Source organism: Suncus etruscus, chromosome 1, assembly GCF_024139225.1.
Source record: "Suncus etruscus isolate mSunEtr1 chromosome 1, mSunEtr1.pri.cur, whole genome shotgun sequence".
NCBI classification, from domain to species: domain Eukaryota; kingdom Metazoa; phylum Chordata; class Mammalia; order Eulipotyphla; family Soricidae; genus Suncus; species Suncus etruscus.
This window is the reverse complement of record NC_064848.1, coordinates 157,278,270-157,303,884: the sequence shown is the minus strand read 5'-3', so window position 1 is coordinate 157,303,884 and position 25,615 is coordinate 157,278,270. Positions and strand designations below refer to the sequence as shown.

Here is a 25,615-nt window from a genome sequence, read left to right as displayed (position 1 = left end):
ATGAATAACCAACTGGACTTTGAATAGAACCTGAATACCAAACCCAAATTTCTCCTAGTAACTTTGGGACTTTATCAAGTATTTGACCTCTCTTTTCTTTACCTCTGTGTTGGGGATATCAGTAAATAACTACCACGTGTCTTACAAAGAATGGTGATATGAATAAACTAAGATAACATAGAATGGTCATGTAAATTAAATTACTCTAACATTGTAGTGAATTTATATAAACTTTATGTCCTTTTTATTCTTATCAAACTACCAGCAAATAGTATTTCCAGTACCTGAATATTTTGACTTTTTGAATGATAGATCATAAAATCAAATCACATTTAGTAATGAGTCATTTCCCCTAAGGAATATATTAATCTTAGTAAATGAATATAATAGTTTTTCTAATAAGATCTCTTCTTGAATAACACATTCCAGTGGAGAATCCCTGTCTCCAGTGAGTTTGTCTATGTTTATAGAAATTCAAGACATGTTGTTTCTATAAAGAGCATGCATGCCTCAAGACATTTTCAATCATTACAAAGACTTGAAATTACTAACAGTGTTTTTCCTTCAGTATTGGGCCAAAAAAATTAGAAAAATTCCTAAGGAAGTTAACACAGAATTACAAAACATTTTATGAGAAAAAAAAGTAAAGCATGTTTTAAAGTGACTTTTTAATTACTGTTATTCATTGATTTGGTCCTTGTTACTCTGACCATGAAAAAGCAGAAAGAGCAGTGGTTTTAGAGAAGGTCTTTGGACACTACCTTTGTCTGTTTATAGATATAAAATTCAAATGCCCTAATATGATAAAAAAAAGTGCATGAACTCATTCCAGAAAAAAAGTACTTTTAAATGTGAGTGGAAATATAAATACCCATTAATAATGTACATATTATAGACCTGTTCTTTTTCTATTTTTGAGGATTAGGAAAGTATAAAATTTGTATAAAAGTATAAAGTAGTTATGATAGCACTATTAGATGTTATTCTGGTGAATTTTTTGCATTTGTATTAGATGATAATTCATTATTGCACTTTAACCTACTGACCATTTGAGGGAGTGAGAAGTTAAAGTAAACAACAGTATCTCTAGTTGATCTTTGCATATTTTAATCCAAATATGGTAAAGGGCAGGGCTAAAGAAGGGAGTGTCCATATAATAAACTGACTCAAAACTTGTGACAGAAAATGAAAACATACTCCAAGAGAATGTTTGTACTTTGTACTTTGGTTAAAGTACTATTTAGACTTGAATTCCTAAGTCTTTCTTAAGAAGTTGTTTTCATTAATCTCTCTTCTGAATTATAGAAATAAGATAACTCTACTGGACAAAATGACTTCTTGTTATGTTTCTGAAGAGCCTATTAAAAGAGTTGCTATCTTTGGAGGAACTCATGGGAATGAGCTAACAGGAATATTTCTAGTTAAACACTGGCTAGAGAATGGCACTGAGATTCAGAGAACAGGACTGGAGGTAAATCCATTTATCACCAACCCAAGAGCAGTGAAGAAGTGTACCAGATATATTGACTGCGACCTGAATCGAGTTTTTGGCCTTGAAAATCTTAGGTAAGACTATATTTTGTGTTTTGTATGCAACTGTGAGTGTGAGCAGTGTTTGTTTGAATGAGCACATATCTGTACGATTTTCATGTCTCTATGTATATCTGTAGTTATAAATAAAATACTTTCACTTTTAATCAGCCGCCATTATGAATTACACAATTATCTAATCTGGGCTCACATGATATTTTGTAAACATTTTTACAGGACCAGATTGTTCTTAAATGATTTTTCAACACATTATACACCAAGTCAGTCAATAACAAAGATTTTTATTTTAAATTATATTTTTAAAAAACAAATTTATAATCTTTGAATAAATGAATATTGAACAGTATGTTTACCTATACTATTTTTAGATTTTTAGGTATCTATTTATGGTATTTTATCTTTATTTAATGAAATAGTAATTAAATACCTATCAACAGGAAGCATAGGAATATTCTCATTTGAGGAGCAAATACTTATTTACAGCAGTGGGTCAATAATAGGTAAAGGCATTTAACTGAATTTAAATCACTGAATTAAAATCTAGTTTTAACATTCTAGGTATATTCTATTTACATCATGAAAGCCTCTACTATGAATTCTAAAGTACGTCTTTTGCCTCTATACTCTTTGGTTAACCTAAAAATACTTTTCTTGGGCACTATACCAGGTACTTTGAAAATAATACAAAAATGTTTTATACCACAAGATGTTTCCAAACTACTAGTTCAAAATAAGACACAACAGGAACAACTAATTCAGTCCTGCTTTTATGTGACATTTTTCTATTAAACTCTAATTTGAATTGAGGGTTATCTAAGTTTAATCTCACCACATATCAAAAGATGGCTACTAGTTTTAATATAAATAGGACTTACTTTATGGAGCAGACATTATATATATATATATATTTGTAATACAAATATCAAATTATATTTGCTAGTATGAATTTTATTTCAGAAATGTTTTATCTTTGTAATTGAGGTTATATCAACACAATTAAAGTTAATTCATTCACCTAGACAAGTTTTTAATTAAATTACAAGTAAGAATTCATTGAAGGTGGTGAGGCGGGGACTCAGGACTGTGTGTCGGACTGTGACTGAGCCAGCATGGAAGTGAAGGATGCCAATTCTGCACTGCTCAGTAACAAGGAGGAGTTCCAATCACTCACTGATCTGAAAGAGCAACGTAAAGAAAGTGGGAAGAACAAGCACAGTTCTGGGCAACATAACTTGAATACTTTCATCTATGAAAGTTTAAACAAATATGAAAAAGCACCATGCAGGCACCAGAGTCCTGAGATTGTCAGAGAATTTCTTACAACAGTGAAAAACCACAATTGACCAAAGCTGAAAACTTCAGCTGCTCAATCACATGCCTATGACTGCTGTGGAAATCCAACTGATCATGGAAGAGAGTAGAGAAAGGCTTACAGAGGAGCAGATTGAAGCTCCCCTTCACACTGTCACAAGCATTCTACCTGCAGGACCAGAGGCTGAGCAGAAAATTACCAACAGAGATATTACAATGGATGAAGAGGACCCAAATGTAGAAGAGCCATTACCCTACTTGCCTCATGAATTAAAAGGCCCCGCAGTTGTTTTCCAGATTAAAAAAAAAATTGTTTGATTTTATCCTCTAGTTTATAGCACTGATTTTGTTAGTTGGATAAATCATAAGAATAAGTCTTTCAGAAATAAGCTGGAAATAAATACTTGTGCCCTCAGGAGAAGAAATGTGGCAAAAACAGACTTGCATTGTTGGAATAATGAGACGAAGAGTCAAAGATGACAATGAATTAAGGTTATATATATATATATATGAATAAAGGTGTTATATATATAAAATAGATGACAATGATTGTGTAACACTTGATTTAAAAAAAAAAAAAAAAACAACATGTCCTCTAGAGCATCTAGTGTGGGCTGGTCCCTGTGCACAACTGGTCAAATACATGTTCCTTAAGCACTTCAGAAGCAGGAGCTCAGAGCCTTCTTGGGTTGAGATCAGAGTTAGAAGAATTTTTTTTGGATGATTCAAAACTTCCTGAGCAGCATATTTTTGTGTTAGGTTAAACACACTGCAATTATTGTACCTTAAAGAATTCTTTATCTCAAGAAGTGTGGAGGTTGAAAAGAATAGGTCTGGCATGACTCTTTTATGGTTCTGAATGCCCTTTTTCTTTACTGACATGGATTTGTTTACGAGCTCACTGTTTAATCTTAAACATTTCATTCCCGTTGAAACTTCCACACTGAATGATAGTGGCAACTGCCTTTCTGACCACTTCTAGATTTCCTGGCCTAGGTAGGGGTGGAGGTGGGTGGATATGTGGGGTGACTCCCAGCTGAGATTGGGGAGTTTTATTTGCACAAGGGGACAATAGGTTTTTACAGTATTAAAAGGAATACAGTTGCATAATTTTTAACAAAGAATATATAAAAATGAGAAGTAACTTCAAATAAAAATTAAAATGAAGGACCAGAGTAGTAGCACAGTGGTAGGATGTTTTTGCCTTTCATGTGGCTAACCCAGGAGGGATGCGGGTTCGATCCTCAGCATCCCAAATGGTCCCCTAAGCCAGGAGCAATTTCTAAGCGGAGCCAAAAGTAATCCTTGAGGGCCACTGGGTGTGGCCCAAAAAATATTTAAATGATTGGTGGTTGTAAATTTATGTCAGGTGTTAAGTTTAAAATATTAGGATAATTACCATATGAAGATTTGTTAAGACTAGGCGTTGGAGAGTTTAGTAGCACCAGACAATTAACCTTAGGTTCTAGGAAGATTGCTGAAAATGTAATTTCTCAGTCACTCTGACTCCTTTATGGGGCAGAAAATGCCCACATATGTCCCCAGATTGAAACTCATGTTGTTAGGTAAGTACGTGCCCTTGCTGCTGTTGTTTCAGCCTCCCTACTTGCAGCCCTACCAGTTGCAAGTCTGCAGTCTTAGCTAAGTCCTTAGTCTTAGCTAAGGATAAGTGAGTTCTGCTTATGGGAATCATTGACGTTAAAGGGATGTCTCTTGAATATTGAGTTTCACCAGAATTTGCTGATGTAGGCAATAAATCAGCAAGGTGTATCTGTGCCTGTGTTATTGCTTCACTTTAACCTGAGGACATAAGTATATATGTATATGTATATGTATATGTATATGTATATGTATATGTATATGTATATGTATATGTATATGTATATGTATATGTATATATGACTTCTTTGTAGAAGATGCTTTTTTGTTGTTGTTGTTGTTGATTTAACTTTACTTGTTTTCTTTTTAAATATATTATCCCATATTTTCTTTGTCGCCCCATTCACAATACAGACCAAGCAAAGAGCCTGGGTTGAGGTGGATAAGGGGTGCGTTTACAGTACCTCCTTTTTCTATGCAGTCAGTGTAAAGAACACAGCCTGTGGTAAGCATTGGGAGGCTGGTTTTTATTTTTTTACTTCAAAATAAGATATGTGCAGTGTGGATAGGAATTTGTTCATTTTTTAAATGATAGTCTGGCCCTCCAATGGTCTGAGGGACAGTGAACTGGACCCCTTTTAAAAAGTTTGAGGACCCCTGCTTCAAAGAATTGTCTTTTTTGGGCCCGGAGAGATAGCACAGCAGCGTTTGCCTTGCAAGCAGCCGATCCAGGACCAAAGGTGGTTGGTTCGAATCCCGGTGTCCCATATGGTCCCCCGTGCCTGCCAGGAGCTATTTCTGAGCAGACAGCCAGGAGTAACCCCTGAGCACCACCGGGTGTGGCCCAAAAACCAAAAAAAAAAAAAAAAAAAAAAAAAGAATTGTGTTTGTTTTTGTTTTCTATCCCTCCTTTATCCCACTCAGAGTTTGTTATGCCATGGATAGAAAGAAATAAAATGAAGCCTGACTTAAAAAAAAAATTCAATGGAGATGATTCATTTAGCTGATTTGTTAACTTCTCAAGTAAATTTCAAACAGCCTAGGGTGTATTTTTCTTGTTTTAACCAATCAGTAGTATTTATTTCAGTAAAAGCATTTTTTAATTAAATTTATTTTTTACTTCTTATATTTAATACTATTTAATGATTACAAAGTTTGCTCTTGGAGTAACTTTAAATATTTTTGAGGTTGATAAACTCTGAGGTTTTCCTGTCTTTCCCATTTCTACTGAGATGTCACCATTATTCACTAAATCGCTTATGGAAATCATCTTAAAACTCATCTTCCTCATCCTTTTAGATTAGTATGTCCTTCTAGTTGTTGAATTAGTGAATAATTGTGAGAATTTTAAAAATCTGATCTTATTATTCATTTTCACTAACTTGGCTTATTTTTGTATGTGGTGTAATAGTTAGACTGCCTCCCTACAGAATCTGCATGCAGGAGACCATAGAGATAGGACAACAGCAACATCATTTGCCAGGCTGATCCAAGCTCAATCTCTGGCTCTCATATGGTCCCCCAAGTACACTAGGAGTAATTACTGAGTGCAGCGCTAAGTAAGAATAAGCCCTGAAAACCACTAAATAACAGCCCCACAGCAAAACACAGCAAAACAAAAATGTGTGCAGCCTTGCAACAGCTCTTCCTGCCTAAATTTATTAGTTTTCTATATGGTGGCAGCTAGAGTGATCAACCTAACACAAAGATCATGTTTCTTCCTTACTAAAATAAATATCCCCAAATATCTATTCCAGAATAAATTTATGTGACTTCATATCACATTTAGTGTCATCTAGGATCTTCTACCTCTTCTTTCAGCTTAATCTTTGGCACTCTTTTTAGAGACTTCATTTCCAGGCATGAGAACTCAAAGTGTTCACTAATTTTAAGACGTCAAGCCTTTCCTCTGATGGGGTCTGAGCAATAGTATAGCAAGTAGGGCACTTGCCTTGCACACAGCCCTCCTGGGTTCTATCCCTGGCATGAACCATATAAGAGTGATACCTACACGCAGAAATAGGAGTCAGCCCTAAGTACCATTGGGTATGCCTCCCTTAAATATAAAATAAAATAAAATAAATTAAAATAAAATAAAAACAAGCAAACAATAAAAAGCAAGCCTTAACTCTGAGCAACTTATGTTGTCACTCACATAGGGAAAAATTAGAAACATCAATTTGTAGTGAAGATCTCATAAAACTGTTTCATGACATTTTAAAACAGATATTGAGATATATATGACATATACATATATATCCTTGAGGAATTATGTTTAATTAATATAATAGAAATTTGTAAGTAGCAATCTAAACCAGGACTTCTTGAATTTTTTCCTCTTACAGCTCCTTTCCTGAGAAATGTAACATAGGCAAGCACTACCAGAAACACCTTGGTTCATTATACATTTAATCTTGAATTAATGTGTGTCCATGGCACATTCCAGAAATCTTTTACTATTGCCAGTTTTTTTTGTTTGTTTTTTTGTTTGTTTTAGCAATGTTCTTATTCATCAGCAGGGCTATGTAGAAACATAGCCCATCTTTAAGAAGCTAGGTTTAAAAAAAAAAAAAAAGAAGCTAGGTTTAATAAAGATTTTGTTTTCACAAATACTAAGTGCAGAAGTAAGCAGTCCAAGGCTGGTGCAGGAATTCAATAGTATCACCAGTAACACAATCTCCTTCTATTTTTTTTTCCACATTTAGCACACTCCTTTTGTCTGCTTGGCTTTTATCTTCATAGCCAAGAAATGATTTTTCCATCTTCTTGATTGCATTCCCGATAGGAATTACCTTGGCTCAAGATGTAGATATATTAAAGATATTATCAAAAATAAGGAATAAAGGGGCCGGGCGGTGGCGCTAAAGGTAAGGTGCCTGCCTTGCCTGCGCTAGCCTTGGACGGACCGCGGTTCGATCCCCCGGTGTCCCATATGGTCCCCCAAGCCAGGAGCAACTTCTGAGCACATAGCCAGGAGTAACCCCTGAGCGTTACCGGGTGTGGCCCAAAAACCAAAAATAAGGAATAAAAATTTTAGAGAAATGTAACTAGATAGCTTAAAAATCAACCTTAAAAACCTTGCACCATAAGAATATATATCCTAACAATTGTAAGAGAAGTAGGAAGATAGAAACTCATTTGAGAATTGAATAAAAATTGTTGACCCTTGTGTTAGATAATATATACACTCAAATATCTGCAAATTTTTGCATATTCTTAAGCTTTATAAACTCTTGTCTATAAAGTGTGTCACTGAACCACTAGCGATTTATAAACTCAATTAACAGTACCTGTGAATTCTGTGAGCAAAGAATTTTAACTATGTGCATTAGAACTAGAATATGAAAAATATCTTTTAATTGATGGCCTACCCCCATAAATAGTTGTGTGCAAAATTAGTAAAGTACCATTCATTAAACCAATGAATTATTTGAATGATTTTAAGGTTAAAGTCAAATACTAAATTTTGTATGAAATGCCTTTCCTATGACCACAAAAATAAGTTTTATTCCAAGACAATCTTACGTGCATCAAATGAAGAAGATATGATTTTTCATTTATAAATAAGCTTTCAAATGGCTTTGCTTCATTGATATTTCAAATTAAGGTTTGACAATAAAACTCTTATATATTATGTTCTCATTGTGTTTTATGTTATCAGTCACAGATATTTTTAATATTTTTCTTTCTGTTAATAACAGCAAAAATACATCAGAGGACTTGCCATATGAGGTTAGAAGGGCTCAAGAAATAATTAACCTATTTGGTCCAAAAGGCTCCTATGACATTATTTTTGACCTTCACAACACTACTTCTAACATGGGGTGCACCCTTATTCTTGAAGATTCCCATTGTGACTTCTTAATTCAGATGTCTCATTATATTAAGGTAATGTCAATGTTTTCAATGTATAAGTTAGCATTTGACCACTACTTTAAAGTCAATTATGAGTATGAAACTACCTGAAAATGGTCAGGAGGGAAGGAGGCAAGAGACAATATAGGAGATTTTGAGTAGAAGGAACACAGGAATATAAACAATGGTCAAAGACAATAGAAAGGAAATGAAATACAATGAATAACATAATAAGGTACATTATGAGCCTTTCATATATTAAATTATAAATGTTTTATCCAGTAATGGTATCAATAACAGTTAACTTGGAAAAATTAAGTAAAATTTATACCAAAATTTTAAATGAGTTGGTTGAAATAGCTCACTTAACAGTGTTAGAGAGTTTAAGAAAAGAATGACTTAAATTGACTAGAAACTGATGATTATAAAATAGGTTTTTTTTATTTTTGTTTTGTTTGTTTATTTGTTTTGGGGTCACACCCAGCGGCACTCAGAAGTCCTCCTGGCAGGCTTGGAGGACTTTATGGGATGCCAGGATTTGAACCAGGGTCCATCCTATGTTGGCCACGTGCAAGGCAAACACCTTACTGCTATGCTATCGCTTCGGTCCATTTTGTTTTGTTTTGTTTTTTAAGATAGGCTCTCTTTAATTCTGATTTTGTTTCAATTTGATTCAAATATCACAACATGTAACTGCTCTTTAAGTACTTCATTTAAGCTAATTAATTTATTGTTCAAAATCTAGATGAAAAATTTCGCCATTCACTGCCTGTAGTGGAGGAGAAAAAAATGAAAGCAAAAATAAACCCAAATAATAAATTATATGCTTGTTTCTGTAGGACAGATTATCATTTTCAGTATAATTAAGTAAAAGAGGTGGGAAGAATAGGAGGGAAACTGGGTACATTGGTGGCAGGAAATGTGTATTGTACATTGTATGACTGAAACTCAATCACAAACAACTTTGTAACTGTAAAAAATAACCCAACTGTATTATGAACAACATTGTAACCACAGTACTTAAATAAAGTAATTTTAAAAAGTGTTTACCAGTATAGCTGCATGAACCTGGTTTTAAATCCTGCTTTTCTCATTCATTAACTGGAGTGAGAGGTGAAGAAAAACTTCCTTAAAAAAATACTCAACTCCCCAAATCTAGCTTTTTTCATCTTATAAAACTGGTTTATAGGCTAGACAGAGAATATAGATTTTAAGGCACTTGTCTCACATGCAGCAAACTTGGTTCAATCCCAGCATGATTCCCCAAGCATTATCAAGAGTAGCAGAATGCTCAGTCAGTTCTTGAACACTGCCTGGAATGGCTCAAAATAAATTTTAAATCAATTAAATGGAATAAATTGACATAATGCTTAATTCCATATGACTGTTATTAAAATCCTTAAATAAGATAAATATTGTTTTAAATATGTAGCCCTATAGTAATATAAAGCAAAGGCCAAATATTTTAATGGTGTTTTATTTTCCTGTGACTTTTTGACACTTTTTTTTTGGTAGAAGGCATAATGCAGCCCTTATTAAAACATAATTTATTGCTCATTAAGGGACAGCTGAATTCTTTGGTTGCCAGGCACAGAAGCTGACAATAATGACTGGCATTATTATCAAACTGAAGTGCCTGTCTTGAATTTGCATCCAAACAGTGGAGGTTAGGGAATCATCTAATTTTTATAAGTTTAGACCTTAACCATTAGAATAAAATCAGAATCTTCACAAAACCTATACTAAATCAACCATAATTGTAACTAGAGGTAAAAAAAAAATCTAACCAGTTTCTGGGTGTGACCCAAAAACAAACAAAAAACCCAAAACTTTCATATTTTAATAATGATTCTAGGGAATTGCCTCATACACATTTTACCCAGAATATTAGAGATAATTCAGTGTTTTATGTGATTTTATATCTTTATGTTTTCAAAGTTGTAATAACATTGGGTTATAGAGTATATTTTATAAAGTTAATCTAAGTTAAGGAAGTAAAACATATTTTAAGTATTATTGACACTAACAGCAAAGAGAAAGAAGCATAAGGTTTCACAGAATAATAAAGATGTTCTAAATATTTTTCAGACTTCCTTGGCTCCATTACCCTGCTATGTTTATCTGATTGAGCATCCTACCCTCAAATATGCAACCACTCGTTCTATAGCCAAGTTTCCTGTTGGTAAGTCACATTTTCGTTTTTGTTTTTGTTTTTGGGCCACACCTGGCGTTGCTCAGGGGTTACTCCTGGCTGTCTGCTCAGAAATAGCTCCTGGTAGGCACGGGGGACCATATGGGACACCGGGATTTGAACCAACCACCTTTGGTCCTGGATCGGCTGCTTGCACGGCAAACGCCGCTGTGCTATCTCTCCGGGCCCGGTAAATCACAGTTTCTTTTTTTTTTTTTTTTTTTTTGGTTTTTGGTAAGTCACATTTTCAATGGTAACAATCAAACAAAAGTATGTTCTAGGTGAAACGCCATTAAAAACTTATTTTGTTTTTTATTTTATTTTATTGAAATTTCTATTATTTACAAAGTCTTTCATAATTGGATTTCATACAGTGAATCAGAGCCAATTCCACCCACCAGTGTAGAACTCCCTCCACCAATGTTCCCAGAGTGCATCCTATACCACTACCCTTTGCCCCTGGCCTGCCATTATAACATAGCTCATTTTAAGTTTAGATCAGGTGTCTCAAACTCTCGCCCGCGGGCCATTTGCAGCCCTCCGTACAACATTTTGTGGCCCGCGGCCAGCCTTCAAATATTGCAGTATTCTCGATTATTCGCTTACTGAATAATCGCAATAAAAAAATCGCATTAGTAAGAAAAAAATCGCATTAAACATTCGCATACCCCGAGCAGTTCCGTTCGGGATATGCAAATATTTAATGCGATTTTTTGCGATTTTTTTTCTTACTAATGCGATTTTTTATTGCGAATATTCGGTAAGCAAAATCCCTTATGCGGCCCTGCCTCACCCCGACTTTGCCTCCTGCAGCCCCCAAGTAAATTGAGTTTGAGACCCCTGGTTTAGATTGTTAAAGTTTGGGTCTCTTGATTCTAGTGTTGTTGACTTTGGCTTAGATATTTATTTTTAGTTCTGCACCCCCCTTTTTTTATTTCCATCAATGCACCTGAGACCCCATCCTTTCTTTTTTATTTTTCTCCTTCTTAATTTTATAGAAAAATGCAGAAATATGAGGTAAACAAAGTAATTTGTATCCCACAGTTCTATGAGAAAGGTAGGAGACCCTTTCTAAAAGACTAAAAAGGAGTGGCAGTTTTATTCATAGATGCAGCAAAAATTGGAGAAAATAGAAAAAAAAATCTCTGACTTAAGAACAGGGTATCCCCATGTGACTTGACTGGATTAAAAATATTTTTTAATTTTCAGACTAGGAATAGTGACCTAATTTCCTTAAAGACATTGCCACAAATGTTCAGAAATCCAGAATCTATTAAAATGGAAGAAAAGGAAACATGTCTTTGTGAAAAGAACAGTATCTAAAACTTATCATTATTTGGAGATTTAAGCCTACATTATCTTTTCTTTAAGCTAAATTAATAAATTCAATATATTCCTATAATTATTATGCTTTATAAATTAAAACTAAAACTTGCCAATGTTTATATAGCAATGTAGGTGAGATTTTTCTCACACTCTATATCACACATCTACTTACAGCCTTTTATTAATCTCAAACATTATAATGTATATAAGATCTGAATTTTCAATGTCATAGTCAGCTTAACACTATATTTTATACTAATGTGAAGTGAATTTTAGAGAGCATAATGGTATTTGGTACAAACTTTTTAAACTTCAGTTAAATGATTGAGATAATATATAAAAAATTAAATTATATCTTAGTAAATTTTATCTGAAAATAATTTTGCTTCAGAAAAAATGTGTGATGTTATTTTACCAAAATAAAAATTATTTTGTAATTTTACCATCTGACTTTATTTTCTGTAAACTAATAAAAATATCTATGGTTTAACTAAAAATTGCCAGACAGTACATTAAAGTTACTTTTGGTAGAAAAATAGACATTTTTTCTCTTCCAAAGTAATTGATAACAGAAGTAGAAAAAATAAGCAAAAAATATTGCAGTTATATTTCTTTTTTTTTTAAATACAAAGAAAATATTTTTATTTGTATAACAAAGACTCGCAGAAACGATGACATGAAAGTGAGCAGTTTATGCCAAGTCACAAATATGATAATAGGTTTTTTCCAGTCTCCCTTGATTCTATGTAGAGCATCTCTGGTATAACCAGACAATCTTAAACATGATGTATCCAGAAAGTTCATTTCCTTCCTTTAGTCCTCATTCTCTCGCTTTTTTTTCTTTTTCTTCTTCTTTTCTGTACTAGTAACAACAGTTGTGCTGGCACATGCCTCTTCATCAGAAACTGGTTATGCAGTTATATTTCTTAGTAATATTATTGCTAAATTAAAATTCATTTTAGTGATTATTGTAAAAAAAAAAAAAAAAAAAAAAAAGAACAAGGTGTCCCTACCATGAAGCATCCTGCCATAAGACCAAGCAAAGGCTCCAGACATACTAAGTTGTCTAACCCCAAAGAATTTCTTAATGATTCAGGAAAAGTTCTCCTCATGGTTGTCTCAGTCAGGCTTCAGTAATTAGAGATCTTGGTTTTCGCACAGATCCTATTTCAAAGTTAGGTGTCACAGTGTGTCTTTTGGTTTCATCTCACAGTTAGGTGGCAAGGCACGGAAACCCACCCTTAAAGTAAGTTGTTGCTGTTTCCAAGTCGTCAGGGTGTCATATGAACCCACCCTGGGGCAAATTGGTGCCAGGGCAACATTAGGGCCTTTCCTGGTAGAAAGTTCGATTCCTGGTGCTGGTACAGAAAACCTTGCCAGTTCTAAAGAAAGAATCTTGGGGTCAGAGATGAATGGCCAGTGTCTGATTAACTGAAGCCTAAGTCAAGTCACAGTGACAAATATTCAGGTTGAAAGGCTCCCTTGCAATAAAAAAAATTTAGGAGTTCCTATCCCTATTAGATAACAGCTTCTTTTTATACATAAGATTCCCCCCATTTTAATATGCCTCTGCAAAAAGAAACAATGCCACAGGATACTACTGGTGCATAAGGGGGTAAAAATAACAAGCTAAACAATCCCTATAACCTGGTTCTAACATGAACTCAGAACCCAAGAGAAACTTACCTACTAGAGTTTTCTACTAAACAAATTCAAAAAAGGGAAACTATTTCTACATAAGGAAATATACAATAAGAATGCCTATTAAGGGAATGCACCTAAAGAAATATACATAACCCCTTTAATACTTTTGAAATAGTCTTGGGAAATATATATATAACCCCTTTAATATTTTTGAAATGGTCTTGGGGGTAATAAATCAGAGCACAGCTTCAGCCTGCAATGCAGTCTTGTGAGGTCTGAAAAACTTCTCAGAATATTTACACACTTTAATGATGGGTACTATAACATACATTTTGAAGAGGTATGAAATTGTGCCCCTACAAACATATCCAGGCCCAGTAAGAGAGTATAAGGGTTAGGTCACTTGCCTTGCAAACAGCCAACCTATGTATGATCCTCAGCTCTGCATAGTGCCCACTAAGCACAACCAGGAGTGATGCTTAAGCACAGATCTAGAAGTGAGCCCTAGCTGGATGTGGCCTCAAAACATCAACAACCAAAAAAAAATTAAGAAATACAGCTTTGTATTTCTGTATTTGTATATACAAATGTGTGTATATATATTTGAGAGGTTTTGTATTTAGCTAAATCTCTAAGACATTTTAGTATAAGGAAATAAGTAGTAAGATCATTATAAATATGTATATATATATATATTTGTATGTTCTTTAAGCTTTACTATCTTACTTAAAAATATAGTCATATAATTTTTCACTTGGAAGGAAACCCCTAAGATCAAAGAGGAAATATTATAATACTTTATAATTCATTTGACTTTTGCTCCAAACAAACTTGCTTGAGCTTCTTTTAGCTTCCTACAAGATGCAACTTTGCATTCCATTGACAAGGCATTTGAAATATAATAGGATTGTTCTAGGTCAAATATATCCCCCTCAGAAAAGCAATTTGCTGGGGCCCGAGAGATAGCACAGCGGTGTTTGCCTTGCAAGCAGCCGATCCAGGACCTAAGGTGGTTGGTTCGAATGCCGACATCCCATATGGTCCCCCGTGCCTGCCAGGAGCTATTTCTGAGCAGATAGCCAGGAGTAACCCCTGAGCACCGCCGCGTGTGGCCCAAAACAAAACAAAACAGAAAAACAAAAGAAAGTAAAGAAAAGAAAAGCAATTTACTACAGTCAGCCTTATAATCAGCCACTCTCAAAATCTTTTTTATAATTTTCCTACTCCATCTTTTATCCTCTCCATTTTATCACTGTCTCTCTCTTTCCTCTCTCACCTCTTTCCCCTCTATCCACCCCCTTCTCTCTCTCTCTCTCTCTCTCTCTCTCTCTCTCTCTCTCTCTCTCTCACACACACACACACACACACACACACACACACACACACACACAAGAGTAGCTAGACAGTCTCCTAGCTTTTCTGTATTGACCAAAGTTTTGTTTGACATTCAGAAAAATTTTTTGTGGGAACAGAGTGCTTGCCTTGCACACAGTTGACTGGGCTGATACTTGGAACCCCTTATGTTCCCAATCCCAATCCCTACCAAGAGTGATTCCTGAGGTCCTGAGGGCAGAGCCTGTAATAAACCCTGAGTACAGTTGAGTATGACCACAAAAAATTCTTTCTGGAGATGTAATTGAGTGATAAAGTACCTATCTTTTATGTGTGAGGACCTAAGTTAAATCCTCAGAATTGAGGAAAAAAATATACTTTTTAATTCTTTCTAGGCCAGAGAAATAGTACAAGGCTTAAAGCACTTGCTTTGTATGTTATTCAATCTCCTGCAATAAATATAGTTACCTAAGCATTGTCAGAAGTGACCCCTGAGCACAAAGCCAGAGCATTTCAAGGTGTGATTCAAAATGCAACGCAAATAAAAAGATAAATTAATAATTTCTTTTAAGACTATTATTCCTGCTATATTTCTGATTCCGCAATGGCCTCATCCTACAAATTTAACCATTCTCTTCTGGAATAAAATCTGGTGTCAACGTTAGTTTGGGGTTTAAAAAATAGGGTCACCCTACCTGTAATCCTTCACTCATAATAAGAAAGGAGAGAATTTTAATGTCTGAAATACCCTCTCACACCAACCTCCCCTCTCCAAAACTAAATAAATATATATAGAATGGTTTTGGCTGTCGGAAACTTAAAATGGCTTTAAGATGTCTTATTTTACATAACAGCTCAATAATTTTATCAGATTCCAGATGCTTTATTTTCTTTTCAGTCTAATGTCTCTAGTTACATCCATGGCCACATGTCCACTGCAATTTCAAGGATCGTAAGCTAATGTGACAGTATCTAGTGGATGGAAGGAGATGCACAAACTTCCCTAAAGACCTTCTACTAGCCATTTAGTTAGAACTAGATTATATATTCATTCTCATTTTTGGTTTTTTTTTTGAGGGGGGTTTGGGTTTGGGTTTGGGTTTTTTGTTTGTTTGTTTGTTTGTTTGTTTGTGTCACACCCGGCAATGCTCAGGGGTTACTCCTGGCTCTGCACTCAGAAATCACCCATGGCAGGCTCCGGGGACCATATGGGATGCAGAGAATGGAACCAGGGTCCATCCTGTGTTGGCCACATGCAAGGCAAATGCCCTGCCACTGTGCTATCGCTCTGACCCTCTCAAATAATTATTAAAGTTAAGTTATGGAATTATTATAATTTATGTGATTTATTTATACTATATATAAAATATACAAAGTTTTAACAATCTCAAATATTGAACACCAGGGATGGGTGTTCAATAGAGCAATAGTACAGTGGGTAGGAGTCTTGTATGTGGCCTACCCAGGTTCAATCTCCACATTCATATGGTCCCTGAATACTGCCAGGAGTAAATTCTGAGCTCAGAGTCAGGAGTAACTCCGGAACATTACTGGGTGTGAGCAATAAAAAAATAAAACAGAAAACAACACACAATTAAAGATTGAATACCTAACCAAGATCAGGATTCTTTAAGCAATGAAGGAGGTGGAATGGATTTGGGATAGATCACCAACAGTGTCTTTTACATTTTTGAACATATTTTCACATATTTGTACAAATTATTTGTGTTGACTTAATCCTTATCTCATCTAGTCTAAATTTTTTTAATAATTTTTCATCTAGTCTAGATTTTTATAAGAAAAATATATCTTTTCCCCACTTTAAGCTAAATGTTAATGTTTATGAAAGTTTATCTTTGCGGCCACTTTTATTTTAGACAAAATTTTCTGCCCCTTTTGCTATTTTATGATTTTAAAATCTTTTATACTATTAAGGGTACTTAAAGGATATTATATTAGTAAAGGGTAGTTAAATACATTTCTAAATATTTTATACTATCAAACGGTGTTAAAGGTTTTTCTAACATAATTGTGGGTTTTTTGGCTTGCCCATTCTTTATTCACTATGCATATAATTTGCACATGTAAGTGTTCTGTTTTGCTTTTGCCTACCATTATGTCTCATATAATTTCCATAATGCTTTAGAGTCTACCTTTTAAATAAATTTTACTGATTCTAAACTTGATATATATATATTAAACTGTTCAAGTTTATAATATATTCTATATTAATGTGACCATGTACCCTTTTGCATCAAGGTATAGAAGTTGGTCCCCAACCTCAAGGAGTCCTAAGAGCTGATATTTTGGAACAAATGAGAAAAATGATTAAACATGCTCTTGATTTTATACATGATTTTAATGAAGGTAAGTAATAAGATATAGCTGTTTCCTTAATTGTGTGTGTGCATGTGTATAAACTAGAAAGTAAAAATGAGACAGTTACATGTAACATTACCACTGAGCCTTGAAACAGCAGTTTCAACTTTGGTAAGATTTGCAACACTAAAGATATTAGATGCATTTTAGTTGAGGAGGATAAAGCAGGGTGGGCTATAATTGGCCTGCTCAGGGGTGAACTCCTTGCTCTGCACGCAGGAATTACTCCTGGCAGTGCTCAGAAGACCATAGGTATTCCAGGTGCTCCTTAAAAGTTTATTCATTTTACCTATTTCTCAATGACCAGAATAGATAACACTCTATAAAGGTATCTATTAAGGAAATCTCCTCAAGGTAAAATTCTTATTTTCCTAGTTATCTCTATTTTAAAGGACTCTGATGTGTAAATGTTCAATGAATATATGCAAGGATTTCTAATATTATTATTATCAGAATTACAAGTTTAAATGAGAAACCATTTTCCCACAGTTTTGGAGAAAACATAATCTAGTAACTAGTAAGTGTTGCTGAAGCTTAGGAAAAGAGAAACTTTCAGTGTCTACTGGTGAAATTGGTAAAGACAAGTTAGAAGATATATGGCAGAATCCACTTTTATAAATGTGCTAATAGTTCTATAAATGTACAAATGTATCTTTGTTTCAGCAGCTCCACATCTCAAAGGAACATAGACCATGCACAGAGTACTACACAATGACTATTGTAATCTTGTTTGTGATAGAAAACAATAGAATAAAAAACTAAATATCCACTCATTTGAAAAAATAACTTGGAAAATGATCAGAATACATTATTAATTGAAACAAATTGCATGTCAAGCATATTCTGTGCCAAATTGTTTCAAAATATATATACTAATACACAAGAAACATTCAGGAAGAAAACACACAAAACTGAGTTAATTTTATTTAGTTATCAAGAGTTATTTATTTATTGCTAATATACTTAAAAATAATTAGATAAAAACTGAGTAGATAAGAACTCATGATAGATGCATATATGAAATTCTATATACTACCTGATCACTAGTCAGCAAATTTTAAAATAACTTCAAAATAGTCTATTAATAAAATGGCAAGTTTTGGGGGGGCTGGGCATGTGTGTGTTAAAGTGCATGCCATATATGCAAGAGACCAGGTTTGATTCCTAATACTGCAAAAATTAACTTTATTCTAACATTTTTAATTGCAGTTAAATTCAAAGAGAGATTCCTATATAAATAATTGTTCCAATGGATTGGACTGAAATTCTTTTATTTTTAATTGAATCACCATGAATTACAGTCATTCATGGTTATCGAGATTGGGGCCTACAATGTTCCAACACCAATGAACTGAAATTCTTGTGAGGAAATGGGTCATCAAGTGACAGAACTCTTGAACAGTTTAGTTTCTGTGGGGATAATAATTCCTAATCTTACATTTTATCTGCTACTGAAATACCAGGAAATTCTGTACTTGGAAATCTTTTGATTCCAGTCATAAAGAATGAAAACTATGGGGGTTGGAGCAATAGTACCATGGGTAGGGCACTTGTCCTTACATAAAGCAGGCCTGGGTTTGATCCTAAGCATCCCATATATTTCCCCAAACCCTCCAGGAGAAATTTCTGAGTGGCCCAAAAAACAAAAATAAAAATTGAAAACCAGCTTCTCACCACCTTGTCTAAAGACCTGGAGCAAGGGAGCCACCTCTTAGTCTCATTAAACTCTTCAAATGGTACCATGGTTCTACAATGTGTTAACAAACAGGTGCCTTTGGAGCTCGAGCTATTGTAGGGCATTTGCAGTGACCAGAGTTCAATTCCAGGCATCTCGTATGGTCTCCCAAGCAGCACCAGAAGTAATTGCTGAGAGCCTCACCCTGAGTATGCGCACCCCCCCCCCAAAAAAAAAGAAAGAAAGAAAGAAAGCATGAAGACCACAAACCTTGTGGAAATATGTATGTCTAAGATTACAGTCCATAAATTCCTGCCACAGCAATGAAGAACTAATATCTATTCTACCACCAAGAAAGCTACCCTCATCTCTGCTTCAATCAGAGTAGTTCTGTGTCATTACTCTTCTGTGAAACATTTGATTTAAGCAAAGAATTCTGAAATTCTTTTTAAATCTTTAACTGTTTTTACCAATTGGGACTAATTTCACCAAATCTATTCAGTTTGGTGAATTTTAAACCAATAAGGGAACACCATTATCGAAATATTGTTGACAAAAGAGCTCACTCTTGACTCTTTATTCTTCAAAATTATTATTGGTGACTTTTAGAGGGATAGTTGTAACACCTCATATAAATATGAAGCAGAAAACTAATAGGAAAATATCTAGTTCTGAAGGTGGATCCAAAAAGTTCTGACAATCTCTAACAATTGTCTAAACCACATGTTAAATATATTAGTAATAAAGTTTTACTTTTATAATTAAAAAAAGAATAAGGAGCCAGGAATATGAATGAAACAGTAGAGCTCATGCTTAGCATGTGTAAAGTTCTAGGTTAAGTCTCCCTAGAACTACATGACCTTTCAAACTTCTGGGACCCTTAAAGTCCCCCAAATACTACCAAGTCTGACAACTATACACCATGGCCCAAGAACCAAACAGTGCCAGACACTGTAACATTGGTCTCCAGGCCTGACCGCATCCCCCCTAATAGCCACTGCAGATATGACCCTATAAAATAACTTACTTTAAAACAAGAATGAGGGAGGTGTTGGAGTTTTTGTGTGTACGCCACAGATAAATAACACTTAGAGAATTAAGAATAAATTCTGACTCGTTATTTATTTGGGTGATGTGGTATTTTTTTCTTGAGAGATGGCATACCTGGTGATACTTAGGGCTTACTCCAGGCTTTCTATTCAGAATTCACTACTGGTGGGTCTTGGTGGACCATATATGATGTCAGAGATTGAACCTGGGTTGGCCACATACAAAGCAAGCACCTTACTGACTATGCTATCTCTAAGGCCCTGAGACCATATTTCAATTAAAAAAAATCTATCTATGAAGTAGAGGTTAGCCAAGAAGAAAGTTTAAAATGTAAGAATGTAAAAACCATCCAGAAGGATAATTCCTCAGATGCACATAAGACATCAGTTTGCAAATATCCTTATGTAGATCCTATGTGTTTGTCATGTAAATAGTGATTGAAGATATTTAGACAGAGAAAATGGGCCTTTATTTTAGAGTTTTGAAATTGTTATAGTAAGAAGCAACTAAACCTGATTTCTGTGACCTGAAGAATAGAATCGAACTTGATGAAATAAAGTTATCTAAAGATAAAATTGTCTAAAGAACAAAACTGACCAACAACAGAAGAGAGTATGCTGTCGAGTTGTTCAGCAGAAACATGATATGACTTGTTTAGAATGATATAGGAAATATTCAAGAATTGATAAAGATTAGACATTTTAAACCTTTTATTAATGAGATTTTAAGTAACAGAAACAAATTTCTTTGGGTGATATCACTTCTTCCTTTTCTTTTAAAACTTCTGATCTAAGAAATGACATCTTGGGGCCAGATCTGTGGCGCAGGCTGTAAATCTACCTTGAGCACACTAGCCTAGGACCAACCATGATTCAATCCCCCAGTGTCCCACATGGTACCCCAAATCAGAGCGATTTCTGAGCACATAGCCAAGAGTAACCCCTGAGTGTCGCCAGGTGTGGCCAAACCCCCCCCCAAAAGAAACGACATCTAATAAAATTTCATCTTGTTTTTGGAATGCAAATATGACCACCTATTTTTTCCTTCCCTGCACCCTTTCAATATGGTGTCAGTGTCCCTATTTCCTGAATTTAGTTTGACCATGTATTTCTTTTTTGTGTCAAAGAAGACACTTAAAGTACTGTATTAATTTACCAAAATATTGTTTTATAGTAAAGATATTACCTTCCTTGAATTTCTACTTTATGATTTAGTATGCTATAGCATGGGCTGGTAATATTAACAAAAAATAGTCATGAAAGTTAGATTACTAGTACAGTGGGAAGGGCTCTTTCCTTGCACGTAGTCATTCTGGGTTCAATCCCTAGCTCCCAGATGTAATTCACAACTACAAATTCAGGAGTAGGCCCTGAGCACTACTGGGTGTGGCCCTGAAACCAAAAAATTACTGAAAAGAAGAAAGACTTAAAATGGAACTATACACATTGGGCTTGCTCTCTTACTACCTTTGAGAACTCTGCACTAGCATGATAAGAATATGCCTACCCTAGCCTACTAGAGAGTAAAAAGTTCCAAAGTAGAGGCTGGAGAGATAGCATGGAGTTAAGGTGTTTGCCTTGCATGCAGAAGGATGGTGGTTCGAATCCTGGCATCCCATATGGTCCCCCGAGCCTGCCAGGAGCAATTTCTGAGCATAGAGCCAGGAGTAACCCCTGAGCACTGCCGACTGTGACCCAAAAACCAAAAAAAAAGCTCCAAAGTAGAGAACTCAGACACTCAGATAAGTAGACACATATGGCTCTAACTTATGCTTGATATGAAAGTAATGACTTCTCATATCTCTAAGCTAAATCCAATCTGTTTACTTACCAATTCAAGACTAAATTAAAGGAATTTCCCAACCATCCCCACAAAACCATGAGTTAAAATAATTTTTTGGGGGGGTCACACCCGGCAGCGCTCAGGGGTTTTTCCTGGATCTACGCTCAGAAATTCAGAAATTGCTCCTGGCAGGCTCGGGGGACCATATGGGATGCCGGGATTCAAATCACCATTCTTCTGCATGCAAGGCAAATGCCTTACCTCCATGCTATCTCTCCAACCCAGTTAAAATAATTTTTAAACCAACAAATTTTATGGGCAGTGCATTATACAGGAAATACTAATACAGAAATGATCATAAAATATGCACATTTGTGCAGGTCTAATTATACCTTCTATTTTAGGAGAAAAGGAAGATTTTCCTTTAGATTACAAAAGTATATAAATGTGCCCCACAGTGGACAAATGTATATCCTTTTTTTTTTTCAGAGATTGCCTAAGATATATGTAAACAACTGTTTTCCAAGTTTCTGGGCATTGGATTGTTTAACATTTCTGCATCTTTGGAAGGTGGACTGGCATTAACAAATGGCCTGTATTTCTAAATATCACAGCTCAGCTGCCCAAGTGCTAAACATAGTTATGAAAAAGAGCAAAATGCTCGAGACACCTAGCCTGCTAAAGATAACATTTTCATAAAATGTCAGAATGGGAAAGTCCTTCCAAACTAAAGTAACACAAAGCTTCCACCTGCCAGGTTAAAAAAAAAAAGCTTCTGAGTGTTTAGTCTCTTGGGCTGGAGAGATAGCATAGTTGGTTGATCCAGGTTCTATCTCTAGTCCCCTGAGCACCACCTGAAGTAATTTTGAGTGTGCAGAGCCAGGAGTAACCCCAGACCATTGCCAGGTGTCCCCCCAAAAAATAATAAACAGAGGTTTAGTCTCTTGATCAATTCACACAGCTAAGAGATTAGCATTCCAATAGCCTATTTCACAGTTCTAAGATCTTTTATCTTCCTTACTTTCAATCTGTTTTCAAACTCTGGCTGAGTATGCTTGTATACAGTTTGTTAATAGAAACATTTCAAGAACTCTTTTTGGCTTAAAACTTTTATAAAAATTCTTAACTAAATGTGGTCTATTGTCCCTATAACTGTCTGTTTCATTTTGGTCTTGTGGGTATTGTACTTCCCTAAAATAGTTTATATTTGTATATGTTGTTTTACCCTAGGAAGAGAATTCCCTCCCTGTGCAATTGAGGTCTATAAAATAATAGAGAAAGTTGATTATCCCAGGAATGAAAGTGGAGAAATTACTGCTATTATCCACCCTAATCTGCAGGTAATATTTGCAATTTCTTAACATATTAAAAATGGTGATACCTATCTTTGATTAAAAATTTATAGTTACATAATATACATGACTCATGTGATGTTCTTAGACACTGTATTGCGGGTAAAATATTCAAACCACTTAGTAGATAGTTGCTGGGTATATCTTCATTTTCTCTCGGGGATACATAAGTGAATACGGTCTCTACTCTTGTCAAATTTACAGTTTGTATCTATATGAAATTCTAAATTATGACATGAAAAATAAGTGCTGGGAGGCAATAAGATGTAGAAGTCAGACATACCACCAAGAGAAGTAAAAGTAGCTAGCTCTTCTAACCAAATTATGAGGTGAAGAAAGGGTAGTCAGACTCCTTCTCAAAGAATATAAAACTCCTGCCCAAGTGCAATGATAGGAATTAGTATCATGTTAAAACAAAATAAAACAGATTTGGAAGTTAGATGCTTTCCATAGTCATATAGCTTTTAGAATGCAATGACATAATATGCTATTTGTCCAGATTTATTTTTGTCTGGGTCACACCAGCACTGCACCAAAGATTAAGGTCAGGCCCTCAGGGTTTACCTTGAAGCTTTATAAATCACTAACCCATCTCCCAGGCCCTTCTCTAGGAATTCTATAGAGCAGGACTGGCTCAGCATAAGCAAGTGATATCAGAGCCTTGGGTCAGAGAGATAGTATAAGATATAAGCCTTTTGCCTCATTTACTGGCCTAGATCAATTCCCAGTACCCCATATTCACACATATACCACCGGGAGTGATCTCTGAGAACAGAGCCATGAGTAAGTCTTGAGCACAGCTGGTATGGTCCAAAAAATGTAAGTAAATAATAAATAAATAAACTTACAACCTTCCAATTTTATGCCAGCTGCCTTTCTTGATGGCTATCACCAACAGTTAAGATCACCTCATACCATATAAAATTTGAACTCGCACCTGCATTTGCTGTTGAGCCATTTCTGAGATCCCATGCATATCTACATCTTGACAAGAAATTTTTAAAGAAAATAATGTAATTAATATGTTGTATTATTCCTAAAAGGATCAAGACTGGAAGCCATTGCATCCTGGGGACCCGTTGTTTTTAACTCTTGATGGAAAGACTATTCCACTGGATGGAGATAGTACAGTGTATCCAGTATTTGTAAATGAGGCTGCCTATTATGAAAAGAAAGAAGCTTTTGCCAAAACAACTAAATTAACACTCCAAGCAAAAAGTATTCACTGCTCTCACCATTAGAAATTATCTCTTACTCAAAAATGTCATTGTATGTTCAAAAACTCTACTAGTTTATAAACTATTGACAAGCAAGATTATGCCTTACTCAATTTCATATCTATAGTGCCTACAGCCCAATGCCTTTCACAAATGAGCGTTCAGGTAAATTTCTTTAATAGTTTTAGTTTAAATTAAATTTTAATTAAAAAGTAATTTGATCACAACTCAATAATATGTGTTTACAAGTAATACATAAATGCTACTAGAAACTAATGGTCAAGCCTTGTTATTTTTAAATTGTATGCTACTTTATATACTTTTTTTTTTGTTTTTGGGCCACACCCATTTGACACTTAGGGGTTACTCCTGGCTATGCGCTCAGAAGTTACCTGGCTGGGGGGGACCATATGGGACGCCGGGGGATCAAACCACGGTCTGTCCTACACTAGCGCTTGCAAGGGGCTTACCTTACCTCTAGTGCCACCTTCCCGGCCCCATATCCTACTTTATATTTGAATTAAAGGTAATGTAGTAGAAAACCATTCTATAACATTTTTGTATATGAGATCTAGAGGAGATTTTTAAATGATCTTTGAAGATGAAATGTGAACAAGAAATAAGGGTTCATTGCCACGGTTACATTATGAAAAATCAAGAAACTCTTTAATGTCATTTGCCCATGCAAAGTATCTCCTCTCTGGACTGCCTAGAACATTTGTTTTAATGTTCTTTATCCTGAAAGTTACTTCCCAACTTGCCAAAGTTGAATGAAAACTATTTCTCATGATTTCTCATTTTGAAACATCACTTTTATTAATTCCCAACCATTGTGTTCAGTCTTTGGGCTTTAGAAGAATAAATAATAAGGACAGAAGGTAATGGACACTATAAGAAATGTAACCCAAATCTGTGTCTCTAATTTCAAAAATACAATCTTTCAAAAAATTCCCACAAAGTACCATGACACTCTTCTAAGGGATCCTTAGGCTAAAATGCTGCCTTCACTATCTTCTTCAGCAGCCACCCCATTTCCTTTTAGGCCATAGAAGCCAAGCAAAGAACATATTTATCTCATGGTTTGGGCACAAGAAAACCATATTAACAATTTCAAATGTATTTACCAAAACCACACTATTATCTAAGATGTATGTGTGTGAATATTTTTATTCTTTTAGAGAAAGTGCCATTTAACTATTTTATTCCATGTTCAACATTGTACAGAGCACAATTAATGTGTTTTTAAATTTTCCAACATATTTGTAACTTTACCAAAATTACTTTTATTAAAATAAAGTCTATTCCTCCATAATCTAGAGTAACAAATTAATTTACCAGTTTTTATACATAA

General features: G+C 34.8%; 1 protein-coding gene, 1 non-coding gene and 1 pseudogene across 2 annotated transcripts; 2 read left to right on the top strand and 1 right to left on the bottom strand.

The window, feature by feature from the left end:
* The first annotated feature begins 1,186 nt into the window (after nt 1-1,186).
* Nucleotides 1,187-24,576, top strand: ASPA (aspartoacylase). The gene is made up of 6 exons (XM_049782622.1): nt 1,187-1,566; nt 8,163-8,349; nt 10,405-10,498; nt 17,069-17,180; nt 22,930-23,035; nt 24,091-24,576. The coding sequence occupies exons 1-6, from the start codon at nt 1,331-1,333 to the stop codon at nt 24,286-24,288; spliced, it is 933 nt and encodes a 310-aa protein (XP_049638579.1). The 5' UTR covers nt 1,187-1,330; the 3' UTR covers nt 24,289-24,576.
* Nucleotides 2,629-3,180, top strand: LOC126014018 (DNA-directed RNA polymerase III subunit RPC9-like; annotated as a pseudogene).
* On the bottom strand, nt 4,851-4,983 carry LOC126031379 (small nucleolar RNA SNORA51). The gene has a single exon (XR_007503288.1). It is a non-coding gene; the product is annotated as a small nucleolar RNA SNORA51 (small nucleolar RNA).
* Nucleotides 24,577-25,615: the final 1,039 nt, after the last annotated feature.